General features: G+C 39.4%; 1 protein-coding gene across 1 annotated transcript in view; it reads left to right on the forward strand.

The window, feature by feature from the left end:
- The first annotated feature begins 6905 nt into the window (after positions 1-6905).
- The window catches only part of alcama (activated leukocyte cell adhesion molecule a), a 353749-nt gene continuing 337515 nt past the window's right edge, over positions 6906-23139 (forward strand). Inside the window, exon 1 of the mRNA XM_063050584.1 lies at positions 6906-7247. Coding sequence (XP_062906654.1) covers positions 7181-7247 — 67 coding nt within the window. The 5' untranslated portion in view covers positions 6906-7180. The remainder of the gene's footprint in view (positions 7248-23139) is intronic.

Raw genomic sequence — 23139 nt, forward strand, 5'->3', positions numbered from 1 at the left:
TCAAGTTGGTAGCTCTTGACCATCTTCTCAAGAGCAGAATTGACACCAACATTTCATAAATCAATTTTTAAAACTTTTTATAATTCTCATATAATCTTCTCTCTATTGTTAATTACCTCAAGACTACACCAAATCAACAATCCAAACTCTATTAATCCAACTAATCAGGTCCAAAAGGATAGAGTTACTCAAAAATATCACCCTTTGCACATTTCATTGCCTGCTACTACTGTGCACTCTCCTGTGTTCAATGAGTAGCTGGCAGAGCTGGTAAAATCGTGATCACTTTCATAAGAACAAACTGCACTTGATGGCCAGGATTTGCCACACATTTACCAGTGATAAATTATAGTAAGGACATTAGTGGAACAGCAGTGGTGGGATCACGAGTTCTGCCATCCTGAAAAAAGACAACCAACACAGGCTCTATAGAATCACTGCCGGTTCAGGATCTCACCAATCCTAATAACGTGTTTGATGTCAGATTGCTGGAGTGACCCCTCCGAAGAGCATTCAGAGCCATAATATCATTGTTGCGTTTATGAGTGCATTGTAGAACAGTATGTTTGGCATTATTCTGGCCTTGAGACGTGAGATTGAGGTTTGGAACTAGTGCATGAGGGTGTGATGCAGCATATGATTGTAAGTTAAAAATCCTGATTGATGGCAATCTTTATTGGATGTATTATAGCAGTACGGAACTAGGTGCAAGATTAATGGTGCAGTTAATAGTGATAGAATTTCTTGATTTCTTTACTGACCTTGCTAGCTTTTGTGGGAGACAGTTAAACTTCTTATGGTACTGTGGACCTATCCCAGGCGTTTCGCTTAAAATGTTCACTTGAAAGCAACCACCCAATGGCTGAGTGTGAATCGAACTGAGTTTGTGGGTCGTTGCATACATCTCTTTCTCCTCTTCCACCAAGGGATTTAGAGGTGTGCAGTGTGCCTACTCTCTACCATAACCTCCAGCAAATTTCTAACTTGTGAAATGACTTTCAGAAGCAGTTGGAGGCATGACTTCAATGAATACTAGTTAGCTTGATCAGGCTCTTGCATTACATTGCTTAAGTACAAATAAAGTAAAATGTATGAGTGGCGTTATATAGATATATAAACTGCCACTTTGCTTAAGAATTAAGTTCACTTTTGCAAAGCGAACGAAATAATTAAAAACCTACTTGGTTTCTGGAAATAGTTGCTCAACAGCAACTCCTACTGGTACCAAAGATGTGTAAGCGTTGAAATGTATTTGGAATGGGTCTGCAGTGCAATGTCCTCCAGAGTTAGAAAGCTTGCTGGTAGGATAAAGATTTACATGTGTATCATACTGAATTAATACCTGAGGTTACAATCGACCATTAGAATATCCATAGTAAAAGAATTAGTGCCTCGAGGAGAAAGATAAACTGAACAGAATTAGAAAGAAAAAAACTAGCAGTGATAAAAAAAATCGCTACAACACAATTTAAATTCTGTTGGCAAACTGATACTAAAATTTTTAGACAAGTGAACAATAGCACAATTCAAAGTAAATATATCAGATTATGACTGATAGAGTCTCTGGTCAGATCAGTGAACTGAAAACCAAACAGGAAATTTATTAACATTGCAAATAAAATGAAAGACAACTGAAAAGAAGCTCTATTTGACTGACTGTCAGATGCAGCTGCGAGTACCGTCTCTGGAAAAGTCACCTTATTTCCAAAGCAGAATCTTAATGTGCAGGAACTGGGGTGATAATAATTCAATACTTTGAATTTTACAACCTGACTATTTTGTTTTTAAAGGCTTTTACCCATGGACAAGATGATCACTATATATCATGGATATTCACCACCACATATTAATTTCTGCAAATACTTCGGCATCCACGATGATTTGAACAAACATAAATAAAGAATGCTGCTTTTCTCACAGTGCTGCTGTTAACTGATAGAATTAACATTTGTTGAAACGGGCTTTCTAGAAGAATGCTTACTGATAAGTAATTTAGTGATGGTTGGCTAAATTGTAAGTGGCACATAGCCATAGGATTAAGGGTCATCGTTTTGGGGGCTTCTAGACTGCTAATTCTGGATTTGAGAATGGAGTTTACGGCTCTTTAGAAATGTCCTTTTCCTTTATCCAAAACTGTACCACAAAATCCCTGACGGGGAGAGGGAAAGAGGATAGGGTAAGAACATGGGGCTGAGTAGATTTTCCAGGAGCTTGACTAACTTGTATGTGATTATTTGTGCCTGTAGACTCAGGAGACCTGTTTGTTTCCACCCAATTCAGCTCAGAAAGATGAAGGATGTCCAACTGACTCGTCCCACTATAGTCTCTTCCTTGTTTTTCAGATTCATTTGCTCATTTAATGCATGTGTACTAAAGGCAGATTGATGACATTGACTTTTATTTAATTGAAACTGTTCTTTCCAATTTCACAGCAGGGCCCCATACTGTGATTAAAGGTTTTTTTTTATAAAATCAGAGCTGCTTCAGATTGCTTTCTCAAATTGCTGCAGTCACACTACTCTTCTTGTACCAGTCAATGTCAATGAGTGGTTGCAACATCACTGGGTTTTTTCTGCCTATGAGCTAAATTCTGATGCATCAGCTAATCATCCTCCAATTCCAAGACCAAGAGATCCTACAGACGCTGGGTGTCTTGAGCAACACACAAAATGCTATAGGGACTCTGCAGGTTAGGCTGCATCTATAGAGAGGAACGGACAGGCAATATTTCAGGTGTACCTTTCCAATCCTGATGACGGGTCTTGGCCCAAAACATTGACTGTTCATTCCCCTCCCCCTCCACCCCATAGTTGCTGGCTGCCCTGCTGAGTTCCTCCAGCATGTTGTGTGTATTTTTCATCCCCTGATTTCCAAGGCAGAACTACCTAGACTAGACATACTCAAGTCTTGTATTTACATATGTGCATTCTTTTGACTTCCAGTACTAAATTTTCTGAGACCCATTTTCCCAGATCTCATCTCTTTCCAGCTGTAACAGTTCTTAGGATATAATACTGATGGCCAAGTGGCTGTTCCCCATATTGCCCTTCAAAAAAATCAGTCATTTTCAATCCTGTTGTCACCTGATGTTGCCACATTGCTCAATTGTGCAGAATCAGGTTCAAACTCACAATGGCCATGTGTTTTGCAACACAATGAAAACGCACTGAATCATAGAAAGTCACAACACAGGAAGAGGCCATTTGGCCCATCATGTTTGTGCTGGTTGAAAACAGATACCTAACCAATTCCTAACTTCCATCACTTTGCACGCATGAGCTCATTGAAGTAATGTTTAAATGTCCACACACCCGCCACCTTTCCGGTGAAAGAAAATTTCCCCACTGAGTCTGGTCTAACCGAGGAAATCTTATGGTGATAGAAAAGGCTTTTAGACAAGTGCCCAGGTTTTCTTTCAGGTGAGCACACGTCTTCCTGACCAATATACTCCTCGATCAACATCACACATTGTCTAATAATTTGTCATAAATGATTGGAGGAAAATAGAGTTGAATCTAGTATTAATGCAGCCCTCTGTGCAGGTTTTTGTGAAAGGATATTGCTTGAACATTGTGTGGGCAGAGATTTAAGAACAGACAGACGGTAATTCTCTGCTGGTGCTCCAATACCTATGTGTTAAACACAGGGCTATTTTTATTCGATACTGTGGGGGAATTTTGGTCAATTTTTGCTGAAGGCCTTTCCAAAGAATGTAGCTATTTAGTTAAATAGCCGCTTCTTGTTTGTGTTGTCTTTGTTGAAACGAAATATTTCAATAAGTAATCACCAGAGGCTTTGTCTATAACAATAAAGATTTAAAGATTAGTGTTATTTGTCGCATATACATTGAAATATACAATGAAATGTGTCAATTGAGTCAACAACCAGCATAGTCCAAGAAGGTATGGGGGGCAAGTGTAGCCATACTTCTGGTGCCAACATGGCATGCCCAGAACTTACTAGCCCTGACCCTAACCCTCTCCTAATGTGGAAGGAAACTGGAACAGCCAGCAGTCACAGGGAGAATGTATAAATTCTCATAGACTGCGGGAGGAATTGAATCTCTATCGCTAATCGCTAGTGCAGTAAAGCGTTTGCTAACCAGTATGCTACCACGCCATCCTGTATAAATACAGAGAATAATGAAGGAAAGATGCAGAACCAAACTACAATTTACTTCACACAAAACCATAAAAGACACTGAGACTATCCTGCCAGTGGATTGCAGAACTGGAAGTACGTCTCCATTGGTTTGAAATGGTCTGGGTCTTTGAAACACACAGGAATATGTTGGGTGGAACGTAAAATTAGGTTCAGGTTTGATGACTTGGGGCTCTGAATGTTCTATTCTCAGATGATTGATGTCAATGTTGGGGCACAAATATAGATCTCTTTTGGAGTCTCACTTCACTGAAACACAGCTTCTGAGGTGGGGAGTGTCCAGGATCTCACCATGAATCTTGATTGTTAGAAGGAGGAAGGGAGGTGGGCAAGTGTGTAATTTGTGCATTGGGGGAAGGTTAATAATAAGCCCTTGTCTTTTCATCATATACAAAATGCTGGAGGAACTCAGCAGGCCAGGCAGCATCTATAGAAAAGAGTAACGTTAACTGTACTCTTTTCCATAGATACTGTCTGGCCTGTTGAGTTCCTCCAGCATTTTGTGTGTGTTGTTTTGGATCTCCAGCAGCTGCAGAGCTTCTCTTGTTAGCTTATGTCCTTTTGTTGTTTAGTGTAAGGCATAATACCTCATGTGCTTTGCTAAAGGTGACAATGATAGCTTGAATATGCAGGTATCTGAAAGGCTGGAATAGAGAAGGCTGAGGAGGAAAACTGGGGGCGGAGAGAGAGACAGAACACTTGAGGATAATGGGCTGTGAGAGTGGAATTTCTTGGAAGAGAGGTTGAGAGACAGTCACAGAGGGAGAGGCTACGCACAAACATGTGTTTGGCTTTGCCCATCTGTATCCATCTATGTGAACTCTATCCACGTAGACAGATGCAAACACATGCTTGTCAAGCAGAGTCTTTAGTGTCATACTGGGTAAAGTAAGAATTTAATAAATTATATCTGGAGACGAGTAAGGCAATACAATATTCTAGATCTAGACCTTTTTGCCTGTAATTTTAATCTAGGGTTAACCCAATGACATAATTATGTGCTTTCCCTCCAGAGTTTTTTGCATAATTTCGACACAAGTGGGGACGATCTGCCAAACGGAGTATAATATGGAAAAATGTGAATTTGACCATCTTGACTGAAAACATATGTTATTTAAAAAGTGAGAGATTTGTACGAGACTTCTTTTGGGAAGGCCAACAGGCTGTCCTTCTTTATTGCAAAGGAAGACTGAAGGCAAGTTCTAAAATTCCCCTGGGCATTGGTAAGACCTCATATGGAATAGTGTGAACAGTATTGGTTTTATAAAGGCCAAACATTCAGAGGACACCACAATTAACAGTGCACTGATGATGTCTCCTTGTATGGTGATGAAATGTTTGCAAGTAAATTGCCAAGATTGGAGAACAACTCAACCCAACCATTGGTCTTATTCATGGAAGCAGGTTTGCGAAGGTTTACAGTAGTAATATCTGTAGAAGCCAATTTGCCTTGTGAAGAAAGGTTGGACCTTTCTTTGATTTTGTGCAATAAAAATGTTTGGGGGCAAACTTCGGTGCAACCTTTAAGAACTGAAGAACGCAGTGATCACCTATAGATTTAGGAACAAACTCCTGGAGTGATTATCGGGGGAGTTGCTTTTATGGTCAGAGTTAAAGGGAAATATATGTTAGTTTAAGTTGCAGTTGGGGTTTAAAGTGAAAACTGTTTAAAATTGTTAGAAGCATTTGTTCATGCACGGTATTTCATAATACTTCATATTTCCTCATAATATTTTGTCTTGTGTGTGCAAAATGTTGTATATTTAATCACTAGTATTATTTACTTACTTTCAAAATAATGTTCTCGCCTTTGCTGCTCTGTAAGCATCTGCATCTGGATGTGTTCAGGCTAAACTCTAAGAATAAGACACAACCGCCAAAATAGTGGAGCCAATTCATTAAGATTATGGCTGACCCTTTTACCTCACCTGACTTTCCTGCTTAACCCCATATCCCTTGATTCTACAACTATCTAAACAAGTTTCCCTTTTTTTCTAGATTGCACTCACCTCCAGTCCTTTTTGGGTACACACTTCCAAAGCTCTAAACGCCGTAAATACTCAAGCAGGGCATTAATCTCTTGGAAAAGACTTGTTTTTAAAAAAAGGAGACTGTTTAGCTCGCTAGGACCATTCCAGATCCCAGAAGTGAAATCTCATTCTTCCTCTTCTTATTTTCCTGCATACTTGAAACTCACACATGCCCAGCAAACCACTTTTGATTCTTCTCGTCTCCTGAACGGCCAACTCCTTATTCTTGAAACAGTGATTCTTTGGTTTTGCTTAACCTTGGTACAGAAACCATATCCATGTACTAATGATGCACCAGCAGAGATCAAACGAACCAACTGTTGCTAAAAATCAGTCTCTGTGAATTGGCACACTACTTACAACGTCTCAGAAAAATCACAGAAATAAACGCCGTAAATACTCAAGCAGGGCTTTAATCTCGAATTCAGCCTCTCTCCCTCTCCTACAATGCTACCTGAAAACTTGCAGCATTTGCTGCCTGTCCTACAGCGTAATTGGAGCATTTTCTGTTGATGTATCTGATCCACAGCAGGACTGCTGCCTTTTTTAAAAAAAAAATCTGGCACATCGATTATAGAGCGAGTTTGTCTTCGTGTCCTGACACTTCAGAGACCCAGGTGTTGGGACTTCAACCTCCAGAAGACATTGCGCAACCATCTCAAGCACCCCACCCACCCACCACGCCCCCGGGTGGCCTGCTGAGCGCGCGTGTGGGCACACGTCGGCGCCGTTGAGAGGATCACCTGCTCCAGGAGCGAAGCCGCGCGAGTTAGCTTCAGCTGTTCGCAATCGATCCCGCTGACATCTGGAGCCCGAGCGCCGCACCGCCGTGCCAATCTCCTTGACACCGAGCGACGCGTATGCTGGCAAGTTAAAGCCAGCAAGAAACTTAAAGGAGACCTCTGAGAGAGAGAGAGAGAGTGAAAGTTTTTTTTTGTTTTATCCTGGTTCTTTAAGCCTCGGTGATCTGCGGCGATTGCGGACTGAAAATGAAAGCTTCGTTCACCGGGATGTTCCTGCAGCTTTTGATCCTCATTTTGGGGAGAGGGATTCAAGGTGAGAGATGCAATTACTAATGTTGTTTTAACATTATGTGTGTTTTGGTAGGTGTGTGATGAAAGATTTGTTCTAACTTTTTTTTTCTTAGTTTCGTTTGAACGGTCCAAGTAACGCGCAACTGGGCTGGGCAGTTCAATTTTACTTCCTCGCTCCCATGTTCTTTAAATGAACCCATTTGTATTGTTGCCCTAAACCATTTCTCCCTGTTGCAATTGAGGTTGTACTGCAGTGTTTTTGTTGATGATTACACTGTGTTCTTTTAAAAGACCTCAATTTCACAACACACTCTAGGTTTATTTGCACGCTGGTTGAAGGAAAAGGCGGAAAGAGGGAGGAAAGAAGGGAGGGGAAGGGGGGCTTGGAGGGGAAAATAGAGGGACAAAAAACTTGTTTGTCTGGTCTTGCTGGTTGAGCACCTGCAAAACGTGCAGACCGAATAGCAAATATTGTATTAGGGGGAAAATATGGTTAGGGACAGTTGCGAAGCAATTGAGGTCTGTTTAGAGTTTTCATCAGTAAATCATACAGTGGTGTTCGGTCTGTAGGTAAATTATCGAGTACAGTTGCTATTTGTTTAGAGAAATGACTAAAATCGTCACTGCCATATATCAGATTCAAACGCGAACATCACGTTTAAGTTTTAATTACTCGTACCAGCCTTTACATTTTATCTTCTGTAAGCGATTCATTGGCAGATGGCACATCGGTCATTTATTTTTAAAAAGCTACCCCCCTCCCATCCTGTGTAAATGTAGGGCAATTAGCGACGAAGCTGCCCCGAAGCTTTGACATGTTGATCAGAGTAGAATTCTCCCCATTTCTTGGCGGGTCACTGATCATTCAACAAGAAGTCAGCAGCTCTTGCCTGTGGCTCTGTGCCCTGTGATGATGACAGGTCGTAGAATATTCTCTCAATTCGGTATCCCGCCAGGAATCACTAACAAGGCTGTGTTAGTGGTCCCAAACACGAGCAGACTATTTTGGAGTAACCGATGAAATACAACTCAAAACGAGTAGAAATGTGATTTGACTGTTGTGGGAATGGGCATTTGTTCCTAATCTGAATTTCGGGAGTTTTGTTTCTTCCATTTTGAACTTTTTAAAAAGTTAAGTATTTTTATTTCGTGGTACAGTACTTTTGGCCGAGTCAGTACGGCGCCCAATTAGGCGGGCGCGGGTGTGCAACAAATTATGAATAGCATCACTGTCAGTATGACTACGAATTTCAGACTATCGAAAGTTTTGATTTAGAACTTGATGAAAAATGAAACGTGTTCCCTTCCGAATTTTCCTGTATTATTTCGCCGAGTAGAATGAATGGGTAGTTTAAAGCGTGCAGAGGCTTTCAATCAAATTGACATGGAAGACAGCGGGAAAGTGTTGGCGGATAAGTAGTCGAACAAGATTATTTTCAAATACGAGAAGGGCGTGTTTGTTATTCTTTAACTGATACTCAGTTCCAAGAATTTTGGTTTTTAAAAAACTAACCCGTGCTGAAGTGAATCATTCAGTATCCACAGTCACATTGCAGATAAATAAAACAGCATTGTGAAAATGTCAATTAGGACGGAAAATATTGGAACTAGGTAACAAATGATCCAGGACTAATGAAGTGAAAGATAGATTAATGTTTCATTTGAATTTGGTTTTGCCCAAGGCACAACCTCAAAAATATTAACTTGCATTTATTTTTCCTGTATTAGCATATTTACTCTGAACTACAGCATTTACTTTTTTAATTAATGTACTGAACAACATTGCTGTTTTTAAGTCTAATACATAAACTTTCATTTGCTAACTATCTCCAGATATACTGCATTCTTTAGGGCGGGGTTAATTTTTCTATTTAGTTTTGATCTGAGGTCAATTTTGCACTCTGGAATGCATTGTTACAAATAATCTACTTTCAGTCATAGCATCATGCTAAATGCCTTGATTATTTCAATATTGTTTTAGTCTTTTTGCTGGTTTCCAGCATGTTGAAGTCAGCAGGAAGATGTATTCAAAGAATAATTATTAATATTTTTGGAATCCTCACTTCAATGTTTTAATATGATCTTGTATTGAATCAAAACCCTTTTTGACAATGTGCTGTATGTTTCTTCCAGTAGTGCTCTTGAAATTATACTTGTATGCACCCCAATGCTTTTCTGTTAGATTCTTTCATTCATTATATGTCATGTCGTACGATGTGGGCGATCATGGTCTTTGACCATAATTGTTCTTGGCAAATCTTTCTAAAGAAGTGGTTTGCCATTGCCACCTCCTGGGTGGTATCTTTACAAAACTGGTGACTCCACCCACTATCGATACTCTTCAGAGATTGCCTGCCTGGTGTCAGCGGTTACCTAACCAAGACTTGTGATATGCACCGGCTGCTCGTAGGACCATCCACCACCTGCTCCCGTGGCTTCACATGGCCCTGATTCGGGTGTGTGTGTGTGTGTGTGTGGGGGGGGGGGGGGGAAGCAGGTGCTACACTTTGCGCAGAGATGCCCTGCAGGCTAGTGGAGGGAATGAGTACCTTACACCTCTTTTGGTAGAGACGTATCTCCACCCATCCATCCGGAGATGTTTTTCTGATAGAGGGTCAGTAACCGGAGTGTTGTCTTTTAACATAGCATTTTCTGTGTTTATTTCAGACTCCCAGTGTTCATACTACTTTCCTTCTCTCATACCCGCACATAATATACAGATATCCTTGTGTCAAACCAATCTCTCTAAAAAGACAACATAAAATTCATCTGGTATGGACTGTCATCTAGATTTTTATGGAGAATTCATTCACCTTTCTTGAAAAGTATAAGCTGTGGCAATTTTGAAAACAAAATGTAAATAATGTTGAAATCAGCAAAAGAAACTAATGTTAAGAAGTGTGTGTTCCTTTTTACAAGTTCATAGTAATGTTTGAAGTATTGCCCTTTGGCTTCAGTTGTCATTACAAAATGGAATATTGAGAGGTAGAAAGTAGATGTAGACTGATGTAAACAAATAACAGAAAATCGCCCTTCCACATAAAGCGATACCATCTTGTATGTTTCTGATCAGGAACATTGTTAAGTTGAAACATAAAAAATATTTTTCTCCACTAGATTTTACAGGTCGGAAACCTCTCTAGACAAATATGTTACGGATTTGCTGTAAATAGTTGTCAGTCCGTGTCATGAGTAACAGTAAGATTGTGGTGACTTGCTAGAACTTGCACTACCTAGCAAGAACATAAGGACCTCTTAAAACAGTGGCATGTTCTGTAACCTGGCAACAGCAGAAAGCTATATTAGCATTACGCTCAAGTGCTGGGCCTGGGGATTTGTTAGAGTGATGCAGTAGACTGTGTTCAGTTCTTTTTTTAAATATAATGATTACAATAAATTACAGAAAGCAGCAACACTATTCTTTTACATTGGTCTCTGAACAATCCCTATTGCTCCAAAGTGCCATTTCATTTGGTGTTCCTTTGCTCAGCACATTCATTTTGTTTTTGCCACTCTAGATTTTGTTGGCAGTCAAGTGCAGTAGTCTCAAAACACAATGTCACTGGCTGCGAAACCTTAACAATTTGTAAGCAATTTTCAAATATAAGACAAATTTACCTTGTCATTTTGTCCAGGTAGTTTTGGTAGTTTAGATTGTAGAGATTTGGAAATAACTGCCCCCAGTGTTAGCTAAATCCTGTTAGCCAGTATTGGCCTAAATGTATACACTTGGCCAGTGTGGATGAAAACTGATTGAATTAGTTTTGTTTTGTGCTCTTTCTTATATAAAAAAAAATGTTTAATTTCTGTTTTTCTTGTCAGTGCTGTGACACTGCTGCAAGTAAGTTTTTCATTGAACCTGTGTATGTGATAAACTCAACTTTGACTTTGGTACAGCAACAGTCTCCATATTGATGCTGGGAGATTTGTTTATTAAAGTCAAGTAGAATTGAGAAGAGCAGACAAAACAAGATAGCAGAGCTGCATGAGAACTGTTAGCACTCTGGATGCTCAGATCTTGAATGCTGAAGAACATAAGCAGGCATTAAATGTCTTTCTCCATTCTGGTGAATCTGTACTGTACATTTGCTGAGTATTTCCTAAAGTGGGAAACACAATTATTTAACACTTACAATTTAATATCGGCATTTTATATGCTGTGTTGCTTGATGAAATAGCAAGTCCATTGACAGTTGAAATCATCTTTTCACAATTAACAAGATAGTCAGAGGAATAATTATGGCATGCTAAAATACCCAATATCCAATTGCAGAGAGGGGCAAATCACACTGATTTTTTTTTTTTGATTTGCACACTGCTGAAGGACAATCCATCATAATTTGTGATATTGATGTGGTCAACTTGCATGCTTCCCTTATATCTGTCAATAAAAAATGATATTTAGGTAGACAGATATGGAGAAACAAATGGCCTTCGGCAGCTATCTTAAAAGTCACTGAATCATGTCCCTAGAAACTGGACTTCACCCTCGTTTTGTGCATAGAATATGTGCTTTATATAGCACTAATGCCCGCTCCAATATTCCAAGAAAAAAATCATGAAATTGGCAAAAGTACATTAAAATTAGTGCCATGGCATCTTCCATTTGGAATGGTGAGGTAAAATGGGACTTATTTAGTTTCCAACTGGTATTATGTGAAGAATTCTCAACTGTTGTGTCTTTGGCTGCATTAGAATATTGAGAAGTAAATTGGAGCTTCTATGCCCTCTTTCCCATGACATCACAATTCAGTTGCAGAAAAGCTGCCTTGAAACTGAGGAAAAACTCATGGGGTGGAGAAGGGAGTGGAAACTAGGTGATTGCATTTCTGTCTGTGCACCTCACACCCCAATGCCAATCATTTGTCCAGTTGACTTGCTGCTGTGAGTAACCTTGTGGAATGGGCTGATTAAGAGGCTAATGATCACAGTATACAGCATTGACTGCATGAATCTGCTATACTGTGTAATCCTGTGCTTCAGACTTCATCCTATCACCTAGCTAGTCTATTTCAAGTAAATGTTGAACTAACTTCTCAAGTAATCTCATTCCACTGCTCCAGCAGATGATAACAATCATCTTGAAGAACCTAAAACAAGAGAAAATCTGCAGATGCTGGAAATCCAAGCAACACACACAAAATGCTGGAGGAACTCAGGCAGCATCTATGGAAAAATGTGCAGTCGACAGTTCAGGCTGAAACCCTTTGGCAGAATTCTTGAAGAACCTCTTACTTATCCAAAACAGAGAATTGGAAAACCCTAATGAGTCAAATAGCATCTGTGGTGGTACAAGATACAATTTGACATTTCAGGTTGAGACGCTATGCCAGCGGTCTCCAACCACCAGGCCGCAAACCATGTGCTACCGGGCTGCGAGGAAACGATATGAGTCAGCTGCACCTTTCCTCATTCCCTGTCACGTACTGTTGAACTTGAACATGGGGTTGCCAACTGTCCCGTATTTGCCGGGACATCCCGTATATTGGGCTAAATTGGTTTGTTCCATATGGGACCGCCCTTGTCCCGTATTTTTCCCGCTAAGGTAGAGCGTTCCTATGAAACCTTTCATGCCGAAATGGCGTGAAGCGAAAAAGCAATTACTATTATTTTATATGGGAAAAATTTTTGAGCGTTCCCAGACCCAAAAAATAACCTACCAAATAACACATAAAACCGAAAAAAAACACTAACATATAGTAAAAGCAGGAATGATATGATAAATACACAGCCTATATAAAGTAGAAATAATGTATGTACAGTACAGTCGGGAAGATTAAGGCAAAACTGATTTGTGGGGGAAAAAAATCAGCATGTATGCACATGTGCACGTCACATATACGCACGTCACATATACGCACACAGAGCCCTCACAAGGCTTCATGGTCATGGTAGTCTTTCTTGGGGTAAAGTGTCCCGGGATTTGACTGCTACTTTTGTCCCGTATTTGGGAGAGAGAAAGTTGGCAACCCTAATTGTAAAAGACACGTTGAGTTGAGTTTAACCCTACTTGAACACCGCCCCCCCCAGCCCCCAGGTCGGCCGGTCCACAAGAATATTGTCAATATTAAACCGATTCACGGTGCAAAAAAGGTTGAGGACCCCTGCACGATGCAACGTCACATGCAAGAATGTCAACTTGTACCCTGTGCCTTTACAGATGCTGCTTGACCAACTGAGTTTGTTTAGCATTCTGTTTCTGTTGTTGATTGCAGCATCTTCAATCTCTTATGTCTTCAGTTTCTTGCTTGGTTTCCCTCAATTACTGCAGATAGTGTTCATTCTGTGGCCCGCTTGCCTAATGAGGTGTTGCCTGGATTTTCTTTATCAAATTTTTTTTTCATGACTTCATTGGGTCATCTCTGAACAGGGAGCCATAGTAGCACCGCTATTAGAGCTGCCTTGTAGCTCCAGCTACCCAGTTAAAATCTTGACCTCTGGGTGACATTTTGGAGTTCACATGTTCTCCCTGTGACTGTGGAGTTCTTTTGGATGCTGTGCTGTTTTCCCATATTCCAAAAGTGTGCAGGTTAGTAGATTGATTGACCACTGTAAATTGTGATTAGGTGGGTGATAGAAATTGGGGAAGCTGGCAGGAAAGCAGAAAGGGAAAGCAAAATTAGTGTAACTAAGTGCTTAATGGTCGGTGTTTCCTTCAAAGACCAAAGGGTCTGTTTCTATGCTTTATATTTCAATATGTGCTGGAAGGGAAATGTCCCCACTTTCTCCTACCTCAGTCCTGTTGTCTTATTGAGAAACTTTAAGCCTTCAGGTTCAAGACATTTTATTGCCTAAATTTTGATATTCATTTCCATCAAATAGACTAATAATTATAAGCTATTGATTATTTTCACTCTTTTGAATTATGTCCTAAATTTCTGTGTTAATGCCATGAATTAGGTATGCTTACTTAATTGCCTTAGTAACAGACCCTGGTGTTTGAAGTTCATAGTGCATCGCTTCTTTATAATTTGATGCATACTTGGCTGAAGTCTGAAAGCAGAGAGTAAATGTTAAAGGATGAAGTATGCGGTCTCATTCTTTCCATGTATTGTAATATTTCATCTGTTATGTGTAAATTATCAGGGGTTTGAATATTGAGAATGAAAGTCTCACTTGTCCACATCTGGTAAAATACATGCTCTGCTGTAAATTCTTTGTGATATCATGAACTGCTGATTTTAAAGGAACTGAGTCTGTTCCAGAGATCAGGAAGGGCAGCCATCAATCCAAGGCCAGGGCAGCTGGTCTGCAGATTTATTTTTGTGAACTTTAAATTTCCTTTAATACTGCAATGACCTCATACATTTATAGTCTTTGTTCTGCTCTCCAAAGGTGATGCGCACCTCTATCTTGATTCCCCATTAAAAGTCCGCATTAAATTGAAACTGCTGTTTGTCTGTTCACTTCCCTACTCTGTCCATGTTTACTACTGCCACACTTGGTATTTGTAACATTGTCTAGTTTTGTATTGCCTGCAGACTTTGAATTGTACTCCCAATATTCAAGTCCTGGTCATCTACTAAGAATCGAAAGAGAAACATTGACTGATGGGGAGCATGTTTTATGCTTCTCTGCAGGCAAATATTTACTTATTGTTATAATTGGCCTTTTATCTTTTAGCCGATTTTGTATCAAAGTTTTCACTTTCCCTTTAGTACTGTCTGCTATTTTCTAAATATGTTCCTCATGATGTATTTTATCATTTCCTTTGAAAGTCTATAGTTGATTGGCCATAGCACATGTGATGTCTGTACCATATTAACTCGTTTTTCTCCAAGTTGGAATTAATTCTATCCTTGAAAAAGACTTCTGATTATATTCATGTTGTTATGATTTTTCTGTAATTACCTGTTTTCATAGCAATATGGAAAATTTATGATATAGAAGAAGGTCCCTTCCACACAGTATGCCTTGGCTGGTCGAAAACAAGTTCCTCAGCTTAATGCCACCTTTTCCGAAGAAGGTCTACAGTTCATAGGTTACAGCTCTAAGTGTATATCCCTGCGCCTTTATAGTGTAGATGAGGTGTTGTGCCTCTGCCACACTTCTAGGTGAAAGTATTTTACTTCTTATCCCTTTTAATCTTTCAATAATTTAATTTCAATATATGGTAACTGATTTTTGACAATCTGTTAAGAAAGCTAGATCCTTCCTATTTATTCATTCATACCCTGTGATAATTGTGTCCATAATTTTATTCTTTATACCTTTGAACAGGATTGTCATATGTTTTACATTTACAGATGCTATTTTTTTGTTAAAACCAAAATTAAGTGTTTTACACATCACTGAGCTCTAGGCACATTTTCAGAACTTTTCCTCCATTGTTCTTAATGGCACTTGGTAGGTTTCTTCATATTTACTTTTTTCTGCTATCTCAAATTTCAATAGCACCCTCAAACCTTCAGTCCAAATTATTTAAATGCAATGAACTGGAGTGGAGTATTGAACTTTGCATGAAAAGTCTACCTACTTCACCTTCTCTGGGATCAAGTGGGGATAGGGTTGTTTTGAAGGAAAGTATCCTTGCCTCCTAGTCTTTGTTTTCAACTTACTACTGATTCTTAATCTTTCTGGCCACCCCACCCCATTTTCTTTCCCTATTACTTTGTTATTTCCTTTGTCATTCTGTACCGTATATCTTTGTCAAGTACATGTATGCTAAAGCAACAGCATTATCTGCAGCTAATGTAATTTTTTTCTCCTTTTAAAAAAAACCTTTGAATTTGAGAAAGCATTTTCTGTTTATCCAAGTATATGGTGGTTTCATCATTTTATGATGTGGTTTCCCTAGCTGTGTAAAGTTAATGTTGGTGTAATTGTACTGCATTGCTTTAAAATAAGCCATATATCTGATGAAGCAACATACATCAAAGTTGCTGGTGAACGCAGCAGGCCAGGCAGCATCTATAAGAAGAAGCGCAGTCGACGTTTCAGGCCGAGACCCTTCGTCAGGACTAACTGAAGGAAGAGTGAGCACTCTTCCTTCAGTTAGTCCTGACGAAGGGTCTCGGCCTGAAACGTCGACTGCGCTTCTTCCTATAGATGCTGCCTGGCCTGCTGCGTTCACCAGCAACTTTGATGTATGTTGCTTGAATTTCCAGCATCTGCAGTATTCCTGTTGTTTGCATATATCTGATGTATTGATCTACATTACCCTCTGTACCTTGAAATATAATTTCTAGCAGTCTCCATGGTTTCCTCCCTAATTTTATTTGTGATCATGAAATGTGCCATAGCCAGCCAATCACAGTACCTCAGGCTTATGGACCATAAAATATAGGAGCAGAATTAGGCCATTTGGCCCGTTGAGTTGGTTCTGCCATTTCATCATGGCTGAACCATTTTTCCTCTCAGCCCCAATCTCATGCCTTCCCCATGTATCACTTAATGCCCTGACCAATCTAGAATCTATCAATCCCTGCCTTAAATATACCCAGTGACTTGGCATCCACAGCTGCCTGTGGCAACAAATTCCACGGATTCACCACGCTCTGGCTGAAGAAATTCCTCCTCATCCTTGTTTTAAAAGGATGTCCCTGAATTTTGAGGCTGTGTCCACTGGTCTTAGACTTTCCCACCATAGGACACATCCTCTCCACATCCACTCTTTCAAGTCTATTCACCATTCGATAGGTTTCAATTAGGTCATCCCTCGTTCTTCTGAATTCTAGTGAATACAGGCCCAGAACCATCAAATGCTCTTCATATCCTGCAATCATTTTCATGAACCTCCTTTGAACACCTCCAGTTTCAGCACATCCTTTCTAAGGTAAGGGGCCCAAAACTGCTCCAAGTAAGGTTTTGCCAGTGCTTTATAAAGTCTCAAAATTACATCCTTGCTTTCATATTCTAGTCCTCTGGAAATGAATGCTAACATCACATTTGCCTTTCTCACTACAGACCCAACCTGCAAATTAACCTTTAGGGAATCCTGCACAAGAGAATTTCCTTTTGTGCCTCAGATTTTTGCTTTTTCTCTCCATTTGGAAAATAGTCAACCCTTTCATTTCTACCACCAAAATGCATGACCATACACTTCTTGACACTGTATTCCATCTGCCACTTTTTTGCCTATTCTCCTAATCTGTCCAAGTCCTTTTGTAGCTTCTCTTCTTCGTCACAACTACCTACCCTTCCACCTATCTTTGTATTGTCTGCAAACTTTGCAACGAAGCCATCACTTCCATCATCCAAATCATTGACATAAAATGTAAAAAGAAGCAGTTCCAACTCAGATTTCTGTGGAACACCACTAGTCACCGGCAGCCAACCAACAAAGGCTCCCTTTATTCTCACTTTTGCCTACTGCCAATAACCACTGCTTTATCCATGCTAGGATCTTTCCTGTAAATACCATGGACTCATAGCTTGTTAAGCAGACTCGTGCGTGGCACTTAAACTGAGGCCTTCTGAAAATCCAAGTACACAACATCAACCAATTTTATCATGGCCTATTTTATCATGTGCCTCCAAGTACCCCGAAACTGCATCCTTAAGAATCGACTCCAACATCTTCCCAACCCCTGGGGTCAGACTAACTGGTCTATAATTTCCTTTCATCTGCCTTTCTCTCTTCTTGAAGAGTGGAATGGCATTTGCCATTTTCCAGTCTTCCAGTACATCCGATCTAGGGTTTCTTGAGAAATCATTATTAATGCCTCCACAATCTCTTCAGCCACCTCATTCAGAACCTTTGGGTGTACGTCATCTGGTCCGGCTGATTTATCTACCTTAAGACCTTTCAGATTCCCAAAGACCTTCTCCCTAGTAATGGTAACTTCACACTCTTCATGACCCCTGACACCTGGAACTTCTAGCATACTGCTAGTGTCTTTCACAGTGAAGACTGATGCAAAATATTTATTAAGTTCATCCACCATTTCCTTTTTCCCATTACTACTTCTCCAGCATTGTTTTCCAGTGGTCCTATATCCACTTTATGTATCTGAAGGGACTTTTGGTGTCCTCTTTAATATTATTGGCTAGCTTACTTTCATATTCCATCTTTACCTTCTTAATGACTTTTTAGTTGCCGCCATTTAGTTTTTAAAAGCTTCTCTATCCTCTAACTTCCCACTAGTTTTTGCTCTATTACATGCCATCTCTTTGGCTTTGACCTCTTGTGAGTCACGGTTGTGTTAACTTGCCTTTGGAATACTCTACTTCTTCCTCTTTGGGATGTATATACCCTGTGCCTTTCGAGTTGCTTGCAGAAATTCCAGCCAACGCTGCTTTGCTGTCATCCCTGCCTGGGTTCTTTTTCAATCCGTTCTGGCCAACTCCTCTCTCATGCCTCTGGAATTCCCTTTACTCCACTGTAATGCTGATATATCTGACTTTAACTTCTCCTTCTCAAATTTAAGGGTGAATTTGTTCATGTTATGATCACTTGCTCTAAGGGTAATTTTACCTTAAGCTCTCTAATCAATTCCTGTTCATTGCACGCCACCCCATCCATAGTAGCTAATCCCCTAGTGGGCTCAACCACAAGCTGCTCTAAAAAGCTATATCGTAGGCATTCTAGAAATTGCCCTGCTAGGGATCCAGCATCAACCTAATTTTCCCAATTTTTCTGCATATTGAAACCGCCCATGACTATGTGTAACATTGCCCTTTTGGCATACATTTTGTCTTTCCCACTGTAATTTGTAGACCACATCCTTACTACTGTTTGGGGGGGGGGATCTGTATGCAACTCCCATTGGGATCTTTTTACCCTTGTAGTTCCTTAGCTCTATCTACAATGATTCCATACCTTCTGACCCTGTGTAACCTCTTCCTAATGATTTCATTTCATTTTTTTTACCGACAGAACAACCACCCCCCCCCCCCACCACCTTCCTGCTTGTCTTGTCTTTTCGATACAATGTGTATACTTGGACATTAGGCTCCCAGCTATAATCTTCTTTCTTTTGTTCTTGTAACTGAAAGGAAGATATCTGATATTATTTCAGGGTTCCCTCCTAGTATCCTTTCCTAGAAACTCATGTGAAAATCTTCCTAAATATTGCTGCCCATTTTTAAAATCATTTTGACTTGATCATCCTTTCCTCTTGAAGCATCTCGGTTTGATTTCACTAATCCTCTTGCTTAATGTACAATTCTTTGAATGCTTTTTAAGTATTTCCTAGTACCCTTGACATTTCTTATCCACCTCTTGTATTATCCTAATCCCCATCTTTTTCTATTATTGCTTCATACCTTGAAGGCTTTCTGGTTGAATTTTAATTAGTTTAGCTCTCCTGTGTTTTTATGTATTTTCACATTAGCAGTGTCTTCTTTAAAGGCTTATCCTTATTGTATATTGTTACAATTTTTACCCAAAAAATCCCTCTATTCCTTTAACTCTTCGTGAGAGTGTTTTCTACCTTGCCTCAGTTAGCTTATTCTTCTAACAATATATGTCCTAATTCACTTGGACTATATTGAATTTCCCTTTTTTATTATTTGGGCTTTTTAGTTTTACTTAAATTGTGCCCACTTTCTTTGAAAGAAATCACCTACGTTTAGCTCAGGGTTACTAGTCAATATAATTACACGTTTTCTTGCAACACTTTTGTTTTTCTAGCATACTTCAGAAAGAGTCCTGTTCACATGTTAGAACTTCATTCCCGTTTCTCCATTTACTCTCTTTCCTAGTTTATAAATTGATAACTAAAGTCCTCCAAAACAATAACTTTATTATGCTTACTCATCCTTTTAATCTGACTGCATGTTTCCTCTCCTATTTCCTTCCGACAGTTATGTGGTCAGTGACAGGTTCCTAATTGTGTGTTAAGTGCTTTAAAAAGCATTGAGCTCATTGGAATGACTCTACCTTCATCCTGTCTACACCAACTGTGCTCACAATATGCCATCAATATTGTTGTACTACCTCTGTATCTGCATCTTAAATGTATCCAGCTCCAATAGGTTCATTTTCCATCCTTAGTGAGTTCACAGCCAGGTTCCTGCCACTGTGCTGAAATTTTCCAATGAAGTAATTTGTCCCAGTTTTTTCTGATTAATTTCCCTTATGCTTATGATACAGTGCATGCATCCTAGCAATTTTCTGCTTCTATCTTTTTCCATTTATTTTAATCTTTGTTCTTGATAAATAATTTTTACACAAATGTTACCCCTTTTACTCAAAATAGTTGATTCTGGATGATTCTCTTTTTGATGGTCCCCTTCCTTTCTAGAGTATGTCATCATTTCCCTGTCTTAATGTTTACCAAATACAATCATTTTAAACAACAGATGAGTCTTTATTGACATGCTAAATCTCCTCAAACACTTGAAATAGAGCCACTGGTATACAGTCTTCTTGATTATATCGTTGTGTTTGGACCAAGATAGATCCTCCAAGATGCTGACATCCAGGAACTTGAAACTGCTCACCCTTTTCACTGCTGACCCCTTAATGAGTACTGATCAGTGCTCTTGCTATTTTTTTCTTCGTAAATCCACAGTCAATTCCTTACCTGGTCTTGTTAGCATTGAGTATAACATTGTCTTAGCCAATCAGTCTCACTCCAGTAGGCTGACTCCAGCTCTTGTGATGCTTTTTTTTACAGCAAGTTAATCTGTGTCTACAGTTTGATTTATTATGTATCTGTATCTTTAGGTTTCTTGTTCGTATTCCAATTCTCATTATCTTGGACCATAGCTTTTATTTTTCTCCAGTTAAAAGCTACATGACTCGTACATCCACATTAATGTGTATTTTCTAATTATTCATTATGCAGACTTACTAATACACTTTTTTCATTAGTTTTGCCTCTCAATTTGGATTGACAACAGTCTTTGAGACTGATCTTCCCATTTATGGGACCAAATTAGTTCTGGTGCTGCTGTCTGTAAACTACCACTTACCATTTTTTGCTTATCTAACTAGCTATTTTAATGCTTGCTTATCTAACTAGCTATTTTAATGCTTGCTTGTGTAACTAGCTATTTTAATGCTTATTCAAGCTTTTTTTTTGTTTTGAAACCATCTTGCCACATAATCTATTAGCTCCCAATTAATTTCAATGCTTTGATTTTGGTCATGAGTCTACTGTATTGGAAATTTTAACAATGAATTTATGGATCTGTTCTAATCCTACAGTGGAAGAAAGATAATTGGTGAAGCAGCACGGTGCTTTGTAGAATGGAAACAGACCAGTTATTGTAACTCATTTTTTGTTTGCTCGAAAGGTCTTCTTTATCTCACCTTTGCAGCATTTCTTTTAATCTTTTCTCTCTGTTAGTTAGCTTATTCATAAATTAAGCTTTGCTGGTTTGAAATGGGATGTTGGATTGATGACCTTGGAAGAGGTGCCAAAGGATTGATTGAGCTCTAACAGTATTAATGTCAGGTATGTTTACAGCATGGTCACTATCCAGGCGTTCATTATCCCATTTGTCAACTCTCCGATCTGTATTTCTAATTGCATTGGTCATCTCCATCCCTTTGACACCATATCCTCCTCAGTAATGTTAATTTTGCTTTTTGCAGATTCCTCACTTTCTTTTTAGGAAACTAGAGTTCAAGGGCTTAGTTTGAGAACATGAGGGATTTTTTTCTGGCATTCCTCTTTCATCATTATCATGTGGGCAGTCGTCATTCTTTATTCAATGCCATCTTAAATTTGTGTTCTTACACCTTCAAATAATCTCTCTCACTCTCTGAACTGTTAGATTGCCTACCTCCTTTTCAGAGATACAGGATTTGAACAATGAAACTTATTGTTTCCCATAGGCATCTACACCCAAATTAATACCTGGTGCTTCAATCACCAACACCTTGCGGGAATAGTACATTGCAGTTCTCTCCTGTACTGCGTCCTTCAGATTATCTTAATTCTAGATAATATCAATTTGGCACTTTCATCTTCTGCTGGTAATTTCCATTTAGGACTTTAGGACTTGGAAGTTTTTACATCTCTTGTTCCTAATTTACTGATAACAGCTCATTCTGCAATGTACTTGAAGGATTTTTCATCTGAAACACTGTTGAGCTGTCAAATTTTAAACAAGTAAGTTGCATGTTAGTGGTTTTAAAGATTAGTGTTTTATTTTGTAATTCTCTTTTGATGTTGGTCATAACTGATCTGGTAAACAAGTACATATATGGATTCACCAGGTGAGGGCAAGCTGTTTTCTTCATGAATTTCAACCTGCATTTGATCAAAATATTGTCTGATATCCATAGACATAGGGTATAGGAGCAGAATTAGGCCATTTGTCCCATCGATCTGCTCCACCATTTCATCATCCTGATCCAAGTTACCCCTCAGCTCCAATCTCCTGCCTTCTCCCTGTATCCTTTCATGTCCTGACCAATCAAGAATCTATCAACTTCTTTCTTAAATATACATAAAAACTTGGGCCTCCACAGCTGCTCGAGGCAAAGAATTCCATATATTCATCACTCCCTGGCTAAAGAAATTCCTCCTCATCTCCATTCTAAAGAGACACCCCTCAATTCTGAGGCTGTCTCCTCTGGTCTTAGACTGTCTTACCATAGGAAACATCCTCTCCACATCCACTCTATCAAGGCCTTTCACCATTTGATAGGTTTCAATGAGGTTGAGTTCTAGTGAATACAGGTCCAGAGCCATCAAGTGCTCTTCATATGAAAGGCTGTTTAATCCAGGAATCAATTTTATGAACCTCTTTTGACCCTTCTGCAATTTCAGCACATCCTTTCTAAGACAATGGGGCCAAAATTGCTCCCAAAGCAGGATGTCTGCCCTTTTAAATCTGCCGCGCTGCACTGCCCGACGTCACACGCCTGCGCAGTCCCGCCTCTCAGAAAGCCGTTGGAGAAAAAAAATAACGAAAATTTCAAAAATCTCCTGATCACAAGTTTAATTTGTAGGTTGAGTCTGTGGTAAAGAAGGCAAATGCAATGTTGGCATTTATTTGAAGGGGAATAGAATATA

This window comes from Mobula hypostoma, chromosome 6, assembly GCF_963921235.1.
Source record: "Mobula hypostoma chromosome 6, sMobHyp1.1, whole genome shotgun sequence".
NCBI classification, from domain to species: Eukaryota; Metazoa; Chordata; class Chondrichthyes; order Myliobatiformes; family Myliobatidae; genus Mobula; species Mobula hypostoma.